At 39.8% G+C, this 23022-nt stretch overlaps 1 protein-coding gene across 1 annotated transcript in view; it reads right to left on the minus strand.

Annotated features, from left to right (window-relative positions):
* The window catches only part of DLGAP2 (DLG associated protein 2), a 163421-nt gene that overhangs the window by 12978 nt on the left and 127421 nt on the right, over nt 1–23022 (minus strand). The window contains exons 8-10 of the mRNA XM_064447957.1: nt 12495–12580; nt 10835–11250; nt 1324–1415 (exon numbers count right to left, since the gene is read on the minus strand). Of these exons, the coding sequence (XP_064304027.1) occupies nt 1324–1415; nt 10835–11250; nt 12495–12580 (594 nt within the window). The remainder of the gene's footprint in view (nt 1–1323; nt 1416–10834; nt 11251–12494; nt 12581–23022) is intronic.

Consider the following 23022-nt stretch of genomic DNA (forward strand, 5'->3'; position numbering starts at 1 on the left):
ATTTGTAGTGAGAAACTTTTAGACATTGACGAGGATTTCCTTCTTTTACTGTGAAATGAATGGCTAGATAGGGAGCACACATGATGTATTTGATATTACAAACGTGGTCATCTCCTGCTTGCCTGACTTTGCATATTTCCTCTGTCATTCTGTAACAGCTATTAAAATTCTTGTTTTGACAGAGTCTTTGAAGTGGATAATTGGATTCTTTCCTAATGAGGACCACATAGCTTATCACTTTCTATCAGAAGGTAGGACATTTTTGGCATGACTTTCTCAGTAGTATTTGATTGCAGTTTCAGAAATTCTGGATGTTTAACTTTATGGATGGAGAGTAGTAAGTAGGTCTCTGCAGAACAAATGTTTCACCTTCAAAAGTTGTGTGGCAAATGCTAACAAGTAATGTATCTAACCAGACATATAGGTCATGACTGCTGTCACGCACACAACAGAATTCAGCACTTTTAATGTGTGAGGTGTAAGGGCAGTTAAAAGGTGAAGGTTCACATGATTTTCAAGTGAGCCAAAGAAAGTAGGTGCTCTACCACCAGGCACAGCTAGAAGAATTATGTTCTTCTATTGATTAGTATCATCTTGCCACAACATTTATATCACTGGTGGATGCTGTCATATTCATGAAGATAACATTTAGAATTCAATTAGTCTCTAATGAACTTCCAGAACAATAACAGTAACTCTCACAAGTATTATACTGCATCTGTTCCTTTAGCCCTAGGACATCTTATATATAATTGGCAATGCAAATTATGAAACCCAATTTTATGAACGTTATGTATATTCCCATTTCCAAGACCAGTCCTATTTTCAGGTAAGTAGAAAGTTGTATCACGTATTCTCTGCTATTCTGCTATTTTACCATCCTCCACTTACTGCAATGTGAAAAATTTCTCCGTTCTTACCAGAAATATAGTTACTATTTTAGGGTATTACAAAAATAAGCCATAATATTATGTCTCAGAAAACTTGCATTTGTTTCCTTCTGATTTTTTCTTTAATAAAGACAGTAAAAAAAGAAAAGATAAAGCACAGCCAGACTGAAATTACTGAAATTACATGTTTTCTTTGACAAAAAAATGTACTAACACCATACTTCAGGATTAAGTTAAAAAAAAAAAAGAAAAAGAAGAGCAGTAAGGTGAAATGCAAAACACGAAAATGATGTTTCAGAATGCTGCTCTTTGGGTATGCTACATTTGTTTTGGTGTTGCCTTTGGATTAAAAATATTAAATTCCAAAATTGAAAGTTATGTTTTTTATGAATATCTTTAAATTCTTCAGGAATGGCCAGACATGGTAACTTACCAGATTTTGCTGACAAAGCCAATAAAATTGCTGGAATTTCTGAGACATGAGGAGCTGAGCGCTTCCAACAGCACTTCGGATCTTACCTAGGACTAAGCATACAGACACGTTATTACCAATAGATGTCTTTTAGCAGTCAATGCAAAATCCAGTTCAAAAAATATGTAGCTGAAATTACTGTGTATTTTATATAGGAAGTAAATATCTGGTTTTGCTGTTTGTGATTATATATGTAAAATATTTTTGAAAAAGATGAAGATATAGCAAAGTTCTGTGGCACCTTACCCTTTGGCAATAATAAACGATATATAAAAACTCAGAACAGCTAAGACTGTATTTGCTTAAGGAGGTAGAAAGAAACAGGGGAATATAGACAGCTTCCTGAAATGGGCATACTGTGCTGGTTTTGGCTGGGATAGAGTTAATTTTCTTCATAGTGGCTAGTATGAGCCTGTGTTTTGGATTTGTGACTAAAACAGTGTTGATAGCACAGGGATATTTTTGTTACAGCTGAGCAGGGCTTGTACAGAGTCAAGGACTCTCAAAAAAAGACCTTTTCTGCCCCTCACCCCACCCCACCAGCGAGCAGGCTGGGGGTGCACAAGAAGTTGAGAGGGGGCACAGCTGGGACAGCTCACCCCAACTGACCCCAGAGATATCCCACACCATGTGCCATCATGCTCAGCATATAAAGCTGGAGGAGGAAGAAGGAAGTGGGGGATGTTCAGAGTGATGGCGTTTGTCTTCCCCAGTAACCATTACGCGTGATGGAGCCCCGCTTTCTTGGAGATGGCTGAACCTGCCTGCCCGTGGGAAGCAGTGAATGGATCCCTTGTTTTGCTTTGCTTGCATGTGCAGCTTTTGCTTTATTTATTAAACTGTCTTTGTCTCAACCCACGAGTTTTCTCACTTTTCCCCTTCTGACTCTCTCCCCCATCCCACCCAGGGGAAGTGAGCAAGCAGGTGGGTAGCACTTAGTTGCCAGCTGGGGTTAAAACATGACAGCATACATACATATGTTTTTGAAAATAGTCTTAAATTTCAAAGTAAATTACAACACACCCCCCGATTTACATTTGCTTATGTAAATTGAAAACTATCGAAATATTCTTGCCTCAAGAACCAGTTAGTTGCCTGGTCCCTCTGCTGTCAAAGGGAGCTTTACATGTACCTTAAATAATATCTTCTGGTTCTGCAATCACTAATGACTTCACTCCGTTGTATGGATGATCCCTGGATGAGCTCTCTTTATCCTGTCTGTTCTGGGGGTAAGGTTAACACATTAAACTACAACAAAAGGTAATCCTACCATAAGGATGAGATCCTCAGAGAAATCATGTCTCTGAGACATGTCTTGGTACCCCCGTGAGGAATTGCAGGTTGCCTGCCCAGGAAACTACACAAAGACCTAAGCACAGGAGCTTCAGACAAAGTGGAACGCAAGGGGGTGCTCCAGAGGTTTGCTGAATGATGATCAGCCCCCAGGGTTTGCTGGGCTTTCCCCACTGTCAGTGTACCTGCCAGTCACAGTGTGCATAAGCACCGGGGAAAGGGACCAAATCAATTTTACTTGACTTTGCTTTCCAAGACTCATCTGTCTAAATCAAAATGCCTGGATGCTCTATAATCAGTAATCTGAGCTCATCAGCTCAGCCATGTTAGGCACTTATTTTTAGATGAGCTGAATCTCTTCCTGGATATGCCTATTTCTTTCTATTGACTGGACTGCCTAAGGGACTGGCTTATCCCTAGGAAACTAACTCCTCCTGGACTCCCACACTTGCTGGGAAAAATACCATACTTGGGTAGGTAGCTATATACTTTCCTACACCTCCTCCCTACACATCCTTTCCTCCACTTCCTTTCCTCCACATCCATCACTATACTGAAAAAGCAACACTTTAAAAAGCATTATAACCTGGAATTTTAATGGCAGATTGATTTTATCTGGAGAATTTCCAGATCTTTAAATAATGTTTAGGGTAAAGATAGAAAGAGGTAGTGGCAGGTAGGTAGAATTGTGTCCAGTTCTGGGCTCCCCAGTTCAAGAAGGACAGGGAATTTCTTGAGCAAGTCCAGCGGAGAGTTACCAAGATGATCAGGGGACTGGAGCATCTCCCTTGTGAGGAAAGGCTGAAAGACTTGGCCTTATTCAGCCTGGAGAAGAGAAGACTGAGGGGTATTTCATCAATACCTATAAATATCTAAAGGGTGGGTGTCAGGATGATGGGGCCAGGCTCTTTTCATTAGCGCCCAATGACAGGCCAAGGGGCAATGGGCACAAGTTGGAACACAGGAAGTTCCACCTCAATATGAGAAAGAACTTCTTTCCTGTGAGGGTGCCAGAGCAGTGGCACAGGCTGCCCAGGGAGGTTGTGGAGTCTCCTTCCCTGGAGACATTCAAAACCCGCCTGGACACGTTCCTGTGCCCCCTGCTCTGGGTGTGCCTGCTGAAGCAGGGCGGTTGGACGAGATGATCTCCAGAGGTCCCTTCCAACCCCTACCATTCTGTGATTCTGTGAGTCTGTGATCTTTTAATTCAACATGAGGAAAACGATAATTCACGCAAGATGCAGAGGGTGGAATGAAGCTACAATAGTACAGCAGAACTGATCTGCAGCCTGTGATATAGAAAACATTAAACTCTGCCAGGTCTTAACATTTTGTTGTTATTTAGAATAAGTATAGAAGGAGAGTGAGTAGCATGTGAAACAATATTTTGGTAGTAGGTATTACATTTTAATTCTGCTCTCTCTATACCAGTGAAACATCTGCTTAACCAAAAGTAGCAGCAAGAGATATTCTGGAAGTTTTAGGCTTCCAGTTCTGTGGAAACATATAAACTCTGTAACTTTATAAGCATATGTTAATATGTAGACCTGTGGTTCTCAAACTCTATTCCATTTTCTGTTAGACAAACAGTACAGCTGCACCACAACACTAAATTAAACAGCAATATGCATAATTCATCAGTCCCATGTGGCACCCATTTGTGAAAGGGTTAAGTGGTTCAGGGCTGCATGAGTAATTCACTGGGGTTTTGTTTTTGTTTTGTTGTCCAAATGAAATGAAGCGTTTTAATTGGTTTGGGGATTTTGATCACCAAACCCCTCACTTTCCTCTATGCTGCTGTTGGCATATGGAAAGCAATGTTTTGGGGTGTTAAAACCTGAACAAACTTACAAAAACCTAAATAAAAAGGAAATGTTTAATATGATCTGAAAGAAACTGCTTTGATTTCATTTTCAGCATTTTCAATAAAGGCAAAGACTTAAGCAACAAACAGCCTTGCACCCTCCTTTTCCCTCAGTGCTCTGTAGCTCAGGACGTAAGGCAAACTCCCAGCGTGGGGTCAGAGTCCCTTCTTTGCCAGGATGGGGAACTGTGCTGCAGCAGCCCCTGACTGCCTATTCCACGCTATGTTCAACTATTCACTGGACAGAAAGAGACTGACCATGATTCTCTAGGCTGATGGTGGTACTACTTGTCTCATAGTGAGTAAAGTTCAGGTGTTGTTTCCCCTGCTGAATTTCATAATTCATAGCTCAAATGCATAGCCTGAGTAAGGGACATTGGTTTTGCCCTACTGCAGGAATCTCGACAGATAGATCTTGACAGAATCTATATCTGACTGATATTTTCTAGTGAATCTCACAGTTACCCCAACCCCTGTATTAAACATCTGGTCTATCTTCATTATCATGAAGGATCATGTCAACAGGCATTGGTGACTTAAAGCCCAGTCAGACCAGAGAAGACTTAGGCACTGGCAATGCAGCATTTTGGCATGACACACATCCGTTGGTGTTCTGGGCTAGCTGCACGTGTCACCGAGTCACAGTGGTGCATACAAATGTATAATGACAGCCCGACCATTAATTAAAGATCTAACTCTATTTCCATTTCAATAAGTAAATCACATGTAATAAAACACAGAAGTTAGAGTCTCTCATATTCATGCTACTCTGCTCTGCTGTAATTAAATTAAAGTATTAAAACTCTTCAATTCATAATCTTTAGCACAATATTAATAGACAGCCAAAGCCTTGTTATTAATTTCATGCATTGGGGAATTATTCTGATGAATGCAGATTGATTATCTCCATGAAAGAATGATGAATGCTGGAGACTGGAGAGATTGAGATGTTTGGTGATGCCTAGAAGATTTTGCTTGTAAATAAATGATGATAAAATCTACCAACACACATAAATATATATAATTTTCATATAATCCATATACCTCCCTCCATTAAGATAATGTTATATTTACTTGAATGTCAGGAAAGATTCACACAACCTTAATTCTGCTCCCTGAAGCATATGAAGCACTCAATTTTTGTTGTGTAGTCCTGTATGGCTTCTATTTTGAAGACACACAAAACCCTGACCTTCAGTAGAAGCAGACTCAGGATTTATACCTTGGATAGAGATTGTGTCAGTTGCCGGTATACAACATGCACAATGAACACAACGGTGTCTTTTCCTCTGCAATAAGCATATTACAAAATTGCAAGTAATATATATGTGTTGTATTGCTTGAGAAATGCTGCAAAGTCTTGTAATTGAAAACGGTTTCATATCACAAAGGCAGAGGGGGAAAAGTTAGATCTATATTGATGAAACCAAGATTATAGTCTGATGCTGTAACTCTATTCTTGACAGGTTAAAAGCTTTGCTCAATTGTGTCACTGCTGCACCAGCAATGAGAAACTACTAACAATCAATCTGCTTCTGGCATTCATTACTGTTTATTTAAATTGTGTGTTTTAATTTAAATTTTCATTCCATTTGATTGTTCCATTTTTTTTCTATACTCACAAATAAATTGCTCCACACACAATCTGAGAAAATAAGCTTGGAGAAAATACTCAAACTGGCATTTAGTTCATCCTCCTAACTCAAAGCAGGGCATAATATTTGTCTAATCTCCAAACCTAAATTAGTAATCTTCAGGAATATGTCTTTTCCACCATCAACAAAGCAGATAGGCGTAATAATAAATGTATAATGTTCAGAGTGACATTTTAGGACAGCACAGCTACCAGTTGGCAGGGCAATGGGATCCTTGTGCACTGAGCGGGGATCGGTGCAAATTCACTTTTTACCTAAATGGAGCTGAGGTCAAAGAGGAGAAAATTTGAGCAGAACAACACAAACACGAGGAGAAATTCTTGGATTCCACACTATGGGACTGTCTTATATTGACTTTAAAGACTGTTTCAGGGCAATTAAGACATGCTGTGGTCATCTGTAACACTTCAGATGTAAATTTCAATGGTTCCTGAAGGATAAGTTTGTGAAAAGCATTAGGAAATTATGTCAGTAATTTCTCTTTGGTTAAAGGATAACCCATATTTGGTTAAATACCTACAAAAGCTTTTATGAATGATTAGTTGGTGAATATACTAAAATAAATTGGTTGTGCGGGTTCATTTGTTTTGTTTTTTTTTCAAAGTATGGGAGATTTAACTCTATGTTTTCTGTTGCTATTTGGCCGTGTTACTAAAGCCCTTGCAGCACTGTGGAAATATCAGCCAGAGGATTAGCAAGGAAAATCCAGCACCCACAGAATGAAGGGCTAAGGGGAGAGAAGGGCTTACTCTCTCTAATATTGTGTTTATACTAGAGATCACTTTACTGTGTAGCTTTGCCTACAGAGGTCCTAACCATGGTGCAGAAGATACCAGCAATACAACTTTTCTTCTGGCATAGTTTGTACTATAGCTAATTTTTTGGGACCTATTTTAGGACTTTTATATGAGATTAAACTCTGCGTGGCTGTTCTCCATTTGACTTGTGTACTGAAATATTTCAGTGGCCAAGCATGTGGCATTCAGAAGCCCAGGATGTCTTCTGCTCCCCTCTGCCAGACCTTGCCTACAAGCTGTGGGCAGGAACCACGGCCCCCTGCTGGGCTTGCCTGTTCTCCCCCTCCCTGCGCCAGTCTCCCTGCTCCCATCACAGGGCTCGCGGGCAGCAGAGTCCTGGCCCTCTTGGTCTTCAATAGCTTTGTGACAACTGTGAGTGTTTTTCTTGTCATCACTTACACACCAGTAATAGCCAAAAACAATTTTCAGGATGTAAAACTGAAACGCCAGTCAGCACCCTTGAGAAACACATATTTTCGCTTGAAGGCACCCTGCTAGTGCAAACGATCAGATGACTTACCCTGGGAACAGTTACAGCCACATATATATTTTAGAGAGAGATATATATATATATATGTATGTTATATAAACACTGAGAACACAAATAACTGCCCCCACAAACAATATATGAACTTTGCAGAGACTCCAAAATACAATTCATGGAAACTGACCAAATAAACAAATTCTGTGAAAAGAAAGAGAGAGAGGTTATTTCTGCTGCAATGATTATCTTCTTTTCTAAGACCTGATGAGTGAAGTTCTTAAAACAACATTATGGGAGAAAAGCTACAGTCAAAGAAAAAATCAATACAGCAATCAGACAGCTTTCTGTGTTCTCAGGGCTATTGTGCTAACACAGAAAATGAAATTGTTTTCTAAAATGCAATTCTATTTTAACTCTTCCTGTGATTAAAAAAAATAGAAATGATATCATAAAGGCAGCCTTCTCCTATGAGATGCAAAGCTATATTTGGTCTTCAGGTACAATTAATATACCCAGGCCAAAATAAATGGTTCAGCATTAATAATGACAGTTTGAATGTGCAGACTTTGCTGTGAAGTGTTTTGGGAATAGTAGCTCCTGCTGGAAGATGGAAAAACAGATTTAGTTGCTCCTGGCTCCCCCATTTGCGTCTATTTTCTTCAGGGAACTGCCAAATGCTTAAATATGTCAAGATACATTTCATGCTGGGATATCATTAAGCTTTAGTTCTTGTGGATACATACCTTTCAACCTCCATAGCTCAAACTGGGGATACAACATGTGTCAAACGCTCAACAGGGAAAAGATATTCACACTGAAATTTTAAAATGCTGTGAAGCTCATTGCCTCAGTGAAAATAATTCTTTGATAACTTCCTTTTTCTGGATGTAAGCTATATTAGGTGAAGGGATACCATTTCAAAGATAATGTAATTTGGAAATTATTTGAGGAAGTTCTCTTGAAATGAGTCACATAAAATGGAGACTAGGAAGTCTGGGTGTCAGTTTTGACAATCAGCTGAAGACAAACATCTGATTTTGCATGTACTGTATAGACCTATTCTATAATAATTTCTCTAACCTATTAAGGAGGGAGGTCAAACATAAGTAATTAATCTGTTTAGGTTAGTTTAAAAAGGTGATTTCAAGGGTCCATTTCAGTCGTCTTTTAGTAACTCTGTATCAGAGAATTGCTTTCTTTTTCTCTTACAGAGTAAAGTCACTCTGCAAACAGGGAAACATAAAATGCTGATAATTCATTTTGTTTTCTGACTGAAATGTTTTCGGTTAAAAGAGTGTCACTAACTCTGAATATTAATAAAAATTACTGAAATCCAATTTTTCTCATGTCGTCTGTACAATTTCCTGAAAACTGTCCTCCTAATTGCAGTTTACCCGTGCAGCAAGGTGTTTCAGAGTCTTTCTGGAGTGCAAGAGCATAGCTTCACATGGTGGGAGGGAGGGTGGTTCTGCACCTGGGAATGGGTAGTCAGCTAAAATCAGCTCCTCCAAGTTTTCCTAACATAGTACACAGACAGCTTGATATCCCAGAGAATACCACTGCTAGCTCCCTATCTGTGTCTCTGAGTAAGGAAGGAGTATTGAAGTGAGAGTATTTATTTCCACTACTCATTTCATGTGATTGCAGATTTGATTAGGGCTGTGCATGAGGAAGAGCTTGCAGAGACAGGAGGTAGGAAAAGTCCACCCCTTACCTGCAGACTTCTCACCGGCCTCCCAGGGAAATAGAGGGGCTAACTGCCTGGGTGTTTCTCCCCTTGCTCCCTAATACTTTTCCAAAGAGATTAAGTCTTTCTCTTTGAACTTCTGCTTCAGAATGAAAGCACTGATGTCCCCACATCAGTAACAGGCAACCTTGGAAGGAGGTGCTTTGGCATACTTAATGATGGCAGAGAAATGTCAGTAATCAGCAGGGCAAAGATTTGGTAAATTGAAAAACAAGACTTACACAGTAAGAATAAGTAATTAAAAAATAACCATTATGAAAGAAGGCTTGGAAATCCTCACACAGATTAAGCAAAGGAAAATACTTTATTATTTGTACTTTAACAGCCCCTAGGAGAGTATTAAAGTCTTCACAGTATCAATGCAAAGGGAAAATTCTCAGATCAGCTCTGCCATGCTGAAAATAAGGACAAAAACCTACACTCCAGAAAGCACTGGAGGCTGAAGGAATAAAAACAACCTTATGCTCTCCCTCACCCCAAACCCTATGTTGTTACTTGGCAGACTTGTGCACAATACAGTGGAGAAATATGACTGTAAAATAAAAAATGATGAGGTAAAAATGTAGATATGCTTTCTTTTAAAAAGGTCAGCTCAAGAAATAGGAATTGGCCTTTTAGTCGCCATGCAGGCCTGGCTCAAGACCAGAGGGTACACCACAGCAAGAACTCATTGAAGGGGAAAGGAGATGATCAAGAAAGAATATTCAGAGGTGATGATGAGATTTGTGAGAGTGCAGGAAAAGATGCTAGTAAGAAAACTTAATATGAACTAATTTGTGATCTGAGAAAATCTCAGCTGAGACAATAATTCAGATTGGCAGGGATTGAAATATTTATAAAACTGAGCCTGAAGAACAGGGATAATTGACCTCAGAGGGAATCACAGGGAGCTGGCTACTCCGTGCTAGGACCACTTTGATATATTACTATCATTAGTGCTGGCTTGGATCTTGTTCCAAAATAGTCTACATTATTTTTCACTTTATCCCATCACTCCTTTCAAGGTGTCCACAGGACGTGGGAGAATCATAATGATTCTTGACAAAATTGTAATAAGAAAATGCAGCTGAACTATCTAATAGTGCATATGCCTGTGTAACTGCAGAAGTGCTTTAACTATTGTTCTTGCCTGCTCCTTTCTATTCTTCCAACAGACCCTTTGTGATAGGCAGAAGTGCCTGTAAAGGAATGAAAACATTTAAAAAACGGCAGTTCATTAATACGAGGCAAATTCTCAGGTTTCAGAAAACCGGCAAAAAATGTTTACGTATGACCACCTTGTGTGCTCTGGCAAAGGGTCAAGCACTGGCACCATACGAGCGGGAAGAACGTGTCAGAGTCGGAGCTGTGGCTGGAGCTGTTGCACCATTTGAGCCATATCTCTACCAGACTTTGATTCTGCATGTGACTCTACAGTTGACTCCTCAGCTACTTCTACAAAGCCTTACTCTGGGAAACACCAGGCTGCACAGTCAGTTGCAGGACAGATATATTTATCTTATATCTAATGGTTCTGTAGAGTGTCTTTGGTGCTACAAAATTAGTAAGAAGAAACTACAGACCACAACTCCGTCCTAACAGATTTCTTATTTTAGCAGACATCTATAAGAAAAGATACTGAAATGTTCTTACTTTCTTCAGAAAGATCATTTTCTTCTGCTTCTCTTTCCATTTCTTTACACCATCCTTCCATTCTCTTAGTTTCAGTATGTAGCAACTTCATAAACCAAGATCCGTCCCGTCGACAAGGAGACATTCGTCCAGTCTCTACTGTCTCAATGGCTGGCTCTAGCCAGGGTTCTGGTGGTGGAAGGTTTGAGGTGTCAACTGGGGTCCTATAATCTTCTCTGTAACTGAACAGTCCCTGTGTCCGTACAGTTCTCACTGCGCTGTATTGGGTGGGTGTGCTGGGCTCTGAGTGTTGCTGGAACGACGAGCCAAACTGAAGTCCCTTGTCCTCCATGGTGATGTGTCCTGGAAAGCCCTCCAGTTCCAGGTCAGCCTGGACAGCTGCTGTTACACTGTTTGAGCGCTTGAATCGTCCGTGTCTTGGTAAAGAGGGAGGAAAGAAAAGAGAATAAGGCATATAAATACATACATGGTGATACAGAGGCACAGAATAACATTTCAGTGAATGGATTCTGTCTTTCTCCTTGGACTTTGTGCTAAATATGTTTTTTCTTTGTGCATATCTCACGAAAATAAGACAGTGAGTAACAACAGAGAGGAAAACCAAAATGCATGGTGACATAATTGATCTGAATAAAGATACAAAAGAAAAAAAATTTAAATTATCTCTGGAAGCAAATATTGATTTATTCTCGTACTACAAAATACCATGTATCATTACTAAATGAACTGGAAATAACTAGCAGAACTGTAGGGTTGCATCTTCTGCTAAATGTCTGTAAAGTACCTGTATAAAAAGATTTCAAATATTAAGAATTGTCATTAGATAAAATCTGAAAATCTGCTAAGTTAGGAATGTTGAAAATCCTTTAATAAAAAAAAATAGTAGCAGTAGGTTTAAGACTGTGGTATATTTCACTTGCCTCATAGGATGGCCATTAAATGCTGATTTTCTATTGCGATATGCCATGGAAAAATGACATTTTAGAAAAGCTTTATGTTAAAAAGTTAGAGAAGCAAAGATTATTTGTGAAATCTTTTTATATCTGAGCCTATTGTTTCAAAGAAGTATCTAGTCAGTGACAGTAAAAGGCAGTTATCAGCCAGATACTGTTTGACAGCTGCCATGAAATGAGATAATGGTCCCAGTCCAGCACTTAACAGGCAGCGCCTGCCAGGGATAACCTGTGGGTTACTACATTGGCTAGCAGTTTTACAAAGCTAGAGAAGGACTGAACATGAAACAAGTGCAAAAGCTGGTTCTAGTTGAGGATAAAGGTACGGTGGGTTACATCCTAACCATTATATCCCCCTGCGTGGACTGGAAAAGCCTGGATCAACATGAGGCGTTCTACTGAAGGAAGAGTACTCCAATACACAGCTCTTTGTATTTTTTCTGCCAATAATGAAATTATCTTAATCCACTACTTTAATTTAAAACTTACACTTCCTTCCCTCCAATTAGAAACTGGAAAGTTAACTAATTGCTAAGGAACTGCTAAGTAATATCTACAAATCTTACCAAATGACCAGCATGCATATAAGAAATTTGGCTTTGTGAATTATTTAGGGGCAGCACTTGCCAGATGTTTGTTATTAACTCTGTTTACAAATGTGCATCGTGTTATGAAAGACTACAGATTTTTGTACATGCTTGAATTACCGTTTTTCATCTTCCACTTGTATTCCAACAGAGTGGTATTCCCGTAGGCCTCTGCTTTCAGTATCTGAATCAGTTGCTGTTTCCACCTAATTCAACAGAAAAGATACACCTGCAGAGTGAGCACCGAGAACTCAGCACTATTTCTACCTGCACTCATTCAAAACAAATTATACATTTCCTCTCTTACTGCTAAGGAACACCTAGCACAGTAAAATAAATGAAATAGATATTCAGCCTCATTCAGGTATCATTGTTTTGGTGTTGTGTTTTATAAAGCTTCACACAAGTGCTTCTGTTCTGCTACGTAATTCCCTATTTCAAAGCTAAGCAGATGCAATTACTCAGTTCAGTGGAACCAGGGAGTAAGCCTGGTCTGGAAAAGCTGTTCCTAGAACGAGGAATCCACAGGATAGCCCCTTTTTATATTATTATAAAACAGTCTCATTATAGTCCTTGATTTACAAAATAAAATAAAATCTCAAGTAGCCCGATAAACTTGCAAGTGATAAAAAGAATTGCTGCAATGAAATTTTATCGACAACTGCGTTGACAAATACAGAACCATTTAAATGACGTGAGGGATAGAGCAGAATGCCGTATCTTACCTTTTTAATAACATGGACCTGAAAATGCTATATCAAGCAAGTAATTTATGCACTTTTTATAGTATTCCCATCTGAAATATGCTTACCAAAATATATTCACAGTAGAGTTTTCTTCATAACTGAGACCACATTGCTTCTACAAGTTTCTGTGGGATTTTATATAACACTCCCCACGACCACATCGCCCCCAAGTCTTTGACACAGACATTTGCAGTGTGCAAATTATACTGAATCAAGGGAGAGTCAGGAAAAAAGAAAAAGAGCAGAACTGACTTTTCCTTTTGAATGATATTTTCACCGTTAAATTAAAAAAAAAAATCAGCAACTAGTTTTTCAACATGCACACTCCATGTGTGAATTCGAAGTATATCCTATGATGAAGACAAGATAACTTTTCCCCTTGCAGCAGTCACAGGCACCTCTAGAGGAGGCCAATGGCCTTTGCAGCTGTCTCTCACCTGTACAGTCCCAATCCCACCAGGTTTCTGGAAGGATGCAGAGGGAGGCGGGAAGGAGGATGGGAAGTGAATGTATGTGTGGGCTATACATTTTGAAGAATCCAGTTGCTGGTAATGTCGCTTTCCATCTTCAAGCCATAGCTCTATGTACATTTGCCTGGAAGGGAATTCCAGCCAGCAATAAGTACACATTCATACTTACCTCGGTGTGGGTCTTGGAGATGTTCATGAAAACAGCTTATGCAGAAACCCTTTAGTAAATGTTAATGGCATGCTTGAACAGTACGGTATAGCATCAGGCACAGGTTTGCCAAAAGCTCCAGATACCAGTGTGGCAACTGTCAGGGAAAGACACATTTCCCAGCAATTCCATTTATTCTCCGTGAGGGTTTTGGGAAAGCACACATGCTGACGTCTGTTTCCACCTTGGCAGTTCCATGGAAGCTGGCTATATTCACTCGGATGGGCAGTGCACTGAGATAAGTAAGATATCAGACTTGGTAACTGTCTCCAGGATTTGGTGTTGTCAGTAGAAAAAGAAAGATTCCTCTTGATGTTGGTGGTGAAAAAAGCCTCAACCACAGTGGTAGGCAGCTTGGGGAAGAAAACCCCACAACAACCAATCAAAAAAACAGGCAAGTTGGTTTCCTAGTTAAGATGGGTCTTGGCTGCAATTTGGATGAGAAGCTTACGCCATACTTGGAGGGTCACCATCTCCTGAAAGAACATTGCAGTAAGTAGAACAACCATAAGGTCCAGTGTCTTAGTGCAAGAGATACCTGTCAGGAAAGACACCCTTATTTATTGCATAGAAGTATCCAGAAAAGCCTTGAATAATAAGTTCAAGCCTAAGTGAGGGACTAGGGACTCACCTAGCCCTGTCAGGATGTGAGAAAAGCTGCATATAAAACATCTTCATTAGAGACAGGTTTGTTTTTCATTAGAGAAGAAATTAATTAACTGGGCCAAGAATGAAGTACTCATCTAGCCTGTTGGGGGGGAGCAGAGAGGCAAGTTACACTTGTAGCCTTGCAGAGACGAGAGCTCAGTCAAATATGCAAAGATATGTTTTGAAGAGTGAAGTCAACTTATTCTCAAAGGTAAAGGAGAGGTAGGTAGTGAATAAGAGCAGATAATACAAAATGCTTAGACTGTGGCTTTTGGGTACACCTGTATGAGTGCTAGCAGGAAGATCATGTCCAATGTGGGGAAACATTTTTTGGAGGAAGCTTTTTTGATGTTGAAATCCATAGCAACATCAGTGGTCAGGAAGTCTAAACTGCTGCTAAGAGCTATGGCATTTTGCTTCATCCCCAAAACAACCAGAGTCAGTCTGAGTTAAAACACATAATTTAGGAACTTGCTGAGTTTAAACTACAATAAATATTGGCATCAAAGGACATCTCTTCAACCAGGGGTTTCATCTCCTTCTGGAGATAAGAAGAGTGGAAGATCTTGTTAAAGTTGCAGAGACCATGGCCTTCTAAGCCATATCTGATGCATCATGTAACATCTGAGAATGAGCTAACAAAGTTATCTTGATCTCAGAGTTACTATAAAGGACTGGAGGAGGACAGTGACAAAGGAGACTGTAATTTCTGTTATTAAAGAACAGAAAGCACCCAGCAGTTTGGAAAGTGACACTGGAGGGATGCTTAAGATCATGACCTCAAAGTCAAGATTTTTTCCCTATGTTCAGAATACGCAGTGGTTATTAAAGTATGTGATAGTGATATAGGAAACCTGATCTCCTGAACATTTCCAGTCTATTGTCTCGATAGCGAACGGGCATGAGACCGGTAATTACCAGGGAGTATTAGTGGATTTCATTGTGGCCTTACAGGCTTAGCAAAGAAAAGCAGATATCTGGTAGTGGTGTTGTCAGGTTATGAGAACATTCAATTTCATGCATTCTCCTCGAGGATGCATGAAGGTCTGAGCAATTTGTTTCCTAAGTCATGGAAGTTGCAACAGAAGGCAGAGGACAAATCTTCAATGTGTTCAAAGTGGAAGGTAATTATGCAAGCAGGATCTAAATTCCCAGTGTCCCAGTGATGAGCGTAATACCTCAGGGCAGTGACACAGGGAACAGGGTTTTCCTTTTACATGTCCTCCCTCAGAAGTTTGAAGTAGAATTGACAAAACTGCCAACCTGGACATTATGGCCAACAGGCAGTCAGGGTGATTTTGAGGCTGCATCTTTCTCCTTATAGAAGTAGAGGAAATGTCAAAGAGCCATGACCAGTCAGTCAAAGGTTGGAGAAGAGACTGGGTCTTTGTGCACAGCCTCATATGGCAGTGCTTCTGACAAGGTCTAATGACGGTGTAAAGGAGAGTCACAGTATAACTGATGAATGGCAATCCCAAAGTATGCAAAGAGTCATTGATTCTGTTGGGGTTCTTGAGGCTTCTTCACACCAGGTAAGATGCTGATGCTGATGGCATGATGATGTCAGTACACCCGCATTGCTCTGGACCACAGCCAGGACTGTGTTGGACAGCAAACATGGCTTCACTAAGGGCAAACTGTGCCTGACAAATTTTGTGTTTTTCTACAATTGGGTTACAGCATTGGTGGATAAGGAAAGAGTGACTGACGACATCTACCTGTACTTGTAGAAAACATTTGATACTGTCCCTCACAACAGCCTTGTCTTTAAAATGGAGAGACATGGATTTGATGGGTGGGCTTGGTGGATAAGGACTTGGCTTGATGGTTGCACTCAAAGAGTGCAGCTCAATGTCTGGGTGGAGACCAGAGACAAGTGGTGTCCCTCAGGGGTCTGTATTGGGACCAGTATTATTTAATAGCTTTGCTGGGGACATGGACAGTGGGACTGAGTGCACCCTCAGCAGGTTTTTAGATGACACCAAGCTGAGCAGTGCAATTGATACTCTAGAGGAAAGGGATGCCATCTAGAGAGGAGGACCCATGTGAACATCATGAAGTTCAACAAGGCCAAATGCAAAGTCCTGCAGTCCTGCACCTGGGTCAGGGCAATCCCAAACATGGAAACAAGCTGGGTGATGAGTGGATTGAGAGCAGACTTGCAGGGAAGGACTTGGGTGTATTGGTGGATGAAAAACTGAATATGAGCTGGCAGTGGCCCAGAAAGCCAATTACATCCTGGGATGCATCAAAAGAAGTGTGGCCAGCAGGTTGAGGGAGGTGATTCTCCCTCTCTACTCCATTCTCGTTGAGACCCCCACCTGGAGTCCTGTGTTCAGCTCTGGGGCCCCCAGCATAAGAAAGGCATGGACCTGCTCAGCTGGGTCCAGAGGAGGGCCACAAAGATGATCGGGGACTGGGGTACCTCCCCTGTGAGGACAGGCTGAGAGAATTGGGGTTGTTCAGCCTGGAGAAAAGAAGGCTCCAGGGAGACCTTATAGCAGCATTCCAGTACTTAAAAGGAGCCTACAGGAAAGATGGGGAAGGACTCTTTTATCAGGGAGTGCAGTGATAGGAGGAGGCATAACACTTTTAAACTGAAAGATGGTAGATTTAGGTTAGATATTAGGAAGAAATTCTTTGCTGTGAGGGCGGGGAGACACTGGAACAGGTTTCCCAGAGAAGCTGTGGATGCCCCCTCCCTGGAAGTGTTCAAGGCCAGGTTGGATGGGGCTTTGAGCAACCTGACCTAGTGGAAGATGTCCCTGCCCATGTCAGGGAGCTGGAACTAGATGATCTTTAAGTTCCCTTCCAACGCATACCATGCTATGATTCTATTCTATTCTATGATTGTATTGGACTGGGTCCAAAGGAAAGGACCAAGGTAATTACTTTCACTTGTGGGACTGTTGATCAAGATCCTTGACCTTGTTCAGATGAACTGCAACTCCAGATGATGGTGTCAGTGGTGCAGGCACAGGCTCCACAGCATTACAAGACTGAAAGTTTGACAAGGGAAAAGAAGCTTGTGGGTGCCGGGCTGAAGAAGCTGAGCAGATGGGAACATGGGATTCATCAGGGGCTCCTGCTCACTCACACGGCTCAGCATGGAGAGAAAGGACATTACGTGCCAGACCAGACCTAAGCCAAAGCCAGACAAAAGAAGCTAAGCTGACATCTCCCCACGTGTCAGTCTTTTCCTCCATTTCTTTCTAAAGCACTGCACTTCCTTCATAGAGTGATATTCTTAGAATGACCATTTCTACATCCTATGCTCCTTGGGACCTACTGAACGAGTCCTGGGGGATGAGGTGGAGGCCAGATTTCTGGACATGGCAACAGGCTAGGAAGGTCAGTGGTATGACTTGCAGGGTTAACATACAGCTAGGAACGCTGTGGAGGTGAGCAATAGCCAATGGACAGGGAAGAGACTTTTACCTTCCATGAGGATGCCTCAGCAGCTCAGACATAGTGCTGTTGGAAACATGATGGCCTAAAGATGTAAACAAGGAAAGATCCCTACGGAGAATATCAGTTCAGCCAATTGATGTTGTTGGAACAAAGCAGGCAGACTGGCATCACACGCTTTTCCTCTGTATTGCATATCAAAAGCATATCTGTTTTTGCCAACTACATTGTTTGGTGTAGTAACAGATAGCATATCTTCTTTTGAACTCTGCTTCGATGTGTGAAGGCAGATTTCCCTTTTATATTTTGGATGGGCTGGTATCTTTCCATTGATGCAACACTGAGAAAAAGTCTTTTTCATCTACCTGTTTTCAAGTGCTTTCTTATTAGTATTTCATCTAGAAGTATATCCTGAATAACTTGCCCAATATGCAATTGACACCTCGAATTTACAGACATAAATGAAGTAATCTGCTCTAAAATTTTATTCAAAACAAAATTATCAGGAAAATGATGGCCCAGGTATCAAAATAAAAATGACATTAGTTACCTCTAAATTTAAACTCTTGCCAAATTATCCTTCCTTCCAGCTTGCCAAGGCTGACACTGACTAAATAACCTGATGATTGCCTTCATATTTTCATGCTTTAATTTCCTCACTGTACCTTGTAACAGCAGGAGAATGCCTTTTTTTTTTGGTGTGTGTGTGCAATCTAGGATTGCAAATATTGTAACAACCAACAAAAAAAATAGATCTGTATAATGGAGGAAATGCCAACAGAAGAAAAGTGGGAAATATGAAAATAATTTGCACTCACAAAGGAAAAAAATGAACAAATAAATTGCATTTCTGAATGACAGCTATTATAAAGACTCCTGCTAGAAGACAGCAGGAAACTCTTTAGATTTAATCAGATTGGCCAGGCAAATTCAAATGAGTAGAGGAGAAAAAGTAATATGTTTGGTTTGATTGTGTGGCTCCTGAAACTCAAATAAGTCTTAATAAATCTGTTGTTATTCTCCATGATTCATTATTGTTTTAATACTTGCATGGGTTCTAGAAGCCTTAATATTTGCAAATAGGCCCAAAATCTCAGTAAAGCAAAATAATGTGACAAATTATATGTCTATCTGGTTATGAGGGAGTTTCACACAGAAGGTAAAACAAAAAATAGCCAGACACTGATCAAAAGCAAAAGAAATAAGAGGAGTAGATCTAATATAGCAGGTCATCTTCCTCTCTCCTTGCACACAAAGAACTAAAACATCTTAAAAAATGTGGTTCTTTATGCCATGAAAAATGTTGTTTTATGGGCTTATATAGTATGTCCATAAGGCTTATAATATTAATAGTAAGCGTAATGGAGCATTTTGAGACTATTTCTATTTTATTTGTCTTACCTTTCACAAAGGCGTAATACTCCCCTCCATGTTTTTTGCTGCCAATATAAGGAGCAGACAATACTATGAATCCTCTGTGATCAGTCACTGCTGACCGATCCAGCCCAAAATTTGAAAAGTAATTATCAGATACCAGCACTGACTCGGTAATAAATGGTGCACAAGTTAATTATACAAACACAAATTATTTGAATAAATGCAAATCACTATTCCAAATAACTTGCTTGTTATAATCAATCTTGGTTTGTTTATAGGCACTCATTCTAGAAAAGGATGCATGAACTGACTAAATTATTCCTTCAAAGTATTTACTAAGCTTTTTTAGATGACAGTTTTAACTACTTAAAAGCAACCTTTATGGAGCCTTGAAGTTAATATATCCAATGCGTGAGAGAACAGATTTTAACCTGGTGTCTTTCACTTCTCACTCATAAGCATCAGTATTAAGAGTCCTTCAGGCCACATTATCTCTCCCCATGCAACTTCACTGCCCTCAATGGGTTTTTGCTGCTGTAACCGATTTGTTCTATAATTAGAATTTAATACACAATCTCTCTGATGATGCACAGGAAGGGAAATAATTCACCGTTCCTCTCTTGCATAGGCTTCCCAGTGATAACAAGAGTGAAAAAGGGAAGAAAACACTAGATTTGACACTAGATCAAGTACATGTAATTGTGAATGCAGATAACCATTCTTAGGTACAGGGAGATCTCATTTGTATGCAGTGACTTCAAAGTAGGAAAAATACTTCAAATAAAACTACAGTACTAACTGCTGATGCTTTCCTTAACTGACGGAATACTTTTATCATCCAAAAAACATATACTCTTTCAAAATAATTTTTAGAAATCTGCCAAAATAAACCTACGTGTTCATGCTTGAGTGATTTTTTGGTGCGTCACCACCAGACTCCCTTTTGCTACTCTGCTACTTCCCAGCAGAACATCTGGAATACTCAAATACGTTGTGCAGCAGAGGAAGTGCTAGTTACCACAAGAATGACCTACAATGGGTTGAAAACTTCTGCTGGTCTTTTAAGAAAGCACTTTTTGCTAAAAATGCGTGCCAGAGTTTAGAAACAGGATTTGTCTGAGAACGAACTATATGAGATAGTAACAACAAAATAATGCACACAGCAGTGGTTGCTCATAACTTTTTTGGTGCATTTAATGCTAAGTGGCAAATTGTTCTGAACCAACAAATATTCTGCAAGGCAGCAATCTGGGTCTTTCCCAGTTTGAATGTTTCATTATTTTAGATGGCAGTTAAGGAAACAAGCAACTGTAATTTGCGAAAAGAGTGAAAAAATAGATGGCTTTAAAATAACTATAGCTTTGTTTTAACTACAATTCCAACTGCTAAGCTTTTTGACAATTGAGGAGGTCAAACTGCAACCACTGGATGGGAAGTCTGTCAACTGACTAAGCCTGTGAATTCTGACCTCTCTCTCCCTTCCTCTCCCCACCCCATCCCATTAAGGCCAGGTTATAGTCTCTGTACTACAGAGGTGTGATCAAAACTTCCACTGACTTCTGCAGGCCAAGGACTTCACGCACTTCTCTCACAAAAGCACAGTCTGACAGTTATTTTAGGAGCAGAATGAACACCCTTACCTCTAAAACTTTGGATCATTTATGATCCAAAGAGCAGTGTAATCAATGCCAATATTTGTTTTGATTGCTGTGTGCACACTGAAGTAGAGCACTGACAAGGATTGTATATCCTAAACAGTACAAAGAAAAATGTAGATGTTCATCCAAGCAAGTAGGCCATGTGGGTACAAAATGCTTTGCCTTAAAGGGAAGTTCCAGTTTGAGACTGTAGAGTTTCTTGAATAAAGTTTTCACCCTACCATGTTAATAATTTCATTAAATATATATATAAATATTATGCAGAAGATCCCTTTCTGACACAAAAAATTAGTCAGGTGAGTTATTGCACTAATCCTCCTGAATACAGCTTTTGATTTATAAGAACGATTTGTTTAATGAAGATTCTGGAGATTAAAAAAAAACCCTAGGTATTCTGAAGCGTGATCTCCTGATGATAAATGAAGATGACAGAGTCCATTCTCTACGCTACAATTAGTGCTCATCTCCAAAAATATCATCATGAATCAGCCTCCACACTTACAAGATTTGTTTCCATCTCATCTACTTCCTGGGTTTCTGTTCATTTTGAGAAGCCTTGATGTCTTTTAAATAGAGAAGAAACAAAGGATTGCATGTTTTGAAATACTTGAAATAAATAAGGAGTAATTTCTAGACATGTTTTCTCATACATTTTACAATCCAAACGCTTTTAATATTAAATGGTTTATAACTAGAGCAGTTTTTGAACGTTAATCATTAGCATGTATACAAGGGTATGCAAAAGAGCAAGGATAATCCCTGAAAATAAATTAGCAATAACATTGTTCTTAACTTAGTAGTTATTTCTTTACCCTCCATTTTAATTCAAATACTTTGATTAGTCTTCTGCTGTCAGGGTAGAAGACACGTATGAAGGCTATAGCTACTAGTATTACTAGAGTTTTATTCTTTGTTCTATATATATATTCTTAAGAACGATGACTCAATTTTTAATCCTAGAATCAGTATTTTGCAATTCATTTGCATTTAGGTAGGAATCAACATTTTTTCCAGTGCATACTGACATGTCTGACAATATTCCTCGTGATTTAAATATGGCAGTGAGCTAAAAAAAACAAACCAAAACAAAACCCCAACAGCTATTTTCTGGGAAAGCTTTGTTTCTGAAGCTTTTTTGTTCAAAATTCCCATCTAGGATAGAGCTAACATACTGTGAGATGGGTTATGACATCCAGGATGTTCTCTGTCCTTGCAGACTGGGTGCTACTGATCTGCATAGTAAGTCCAATGCTCCCCTAGGAGCTTGGGCTCCCTATGCATGTGAATACCAGTCCTATGGCACATGGCTAGTACGCCAGGACTTTTTAAAAGGACTTCTATTCATAGCATGTACACTACACAAATCATATATACCAAAGACATATACCAAAGACATGGGAACCCTAGGCTGGGGCCCTAGCAGTTCCACATGCAGAGACATCGCTGGTCATTCTTTATCTTTGTGCCTCTCTGCTCCTGCATGAAGCTCCATTGGCAAACATTCTCACACTACCGTGTTAGAGGAGTGAAACATTAAAAAATGCACAAATTAACCATCCTGATAGCAAATTAATTAATGCAAATAAATGCAAATTCAATGCATTACCCTGGCATGGCATGCTAATGAGAAAACAAGTCATTTAGTCAATCAAGGAAATATGCAAATAAAAACCATCCTTTTCTAAGGTGCTTTGATGCAGAAGTCTAAAAGAAATTAAATACTTCAACTGTATTTGCGGGGCATAAATTACTATTTACGTAGTTTGCAATAAGAGTATTCTACCCTGTGTTTTTATTCCTTACAAACCTGGCAACAGAAATACAACAGAATGCATTTTCTGCTTAGAAATGCTGCAGAAAGGTGCTTTTCACACTAATGTGAAGTTTGAAACTTACTGCAGAAAAAATACCAAACAACTAAAATGTGCTCTCAGGATACTGTGGTGAGGGCAATTTTGCAGTTTTAACCTTATCTAATACCAAATGGTACAACCAAGTGGTCTGCACTTCTCAAAAGATAACAGCTCATCCTTCTAAGACCTGCTGCTGCAAACAGTATTTGCCTTTTTCAGTGTGTGCACCTGAGGACCAGTATTACGGGCCAAGTATCAGGCGATAAGTCGCTACAGAAGA

This window comes from Phalacrocorax carbo, chromosome 3, assembly GCF_963921805.1.
Source record: "Phalacrocorax carbo chromosome 3, bPhaCar2.1, whole genome shotgun sequence".
NCBI lineage: Eukaryota > Metazoa > Chordata > Aves > Suliformes > Phalacrocoracidae > Phalacrocorax > Phalacrocorax carbo.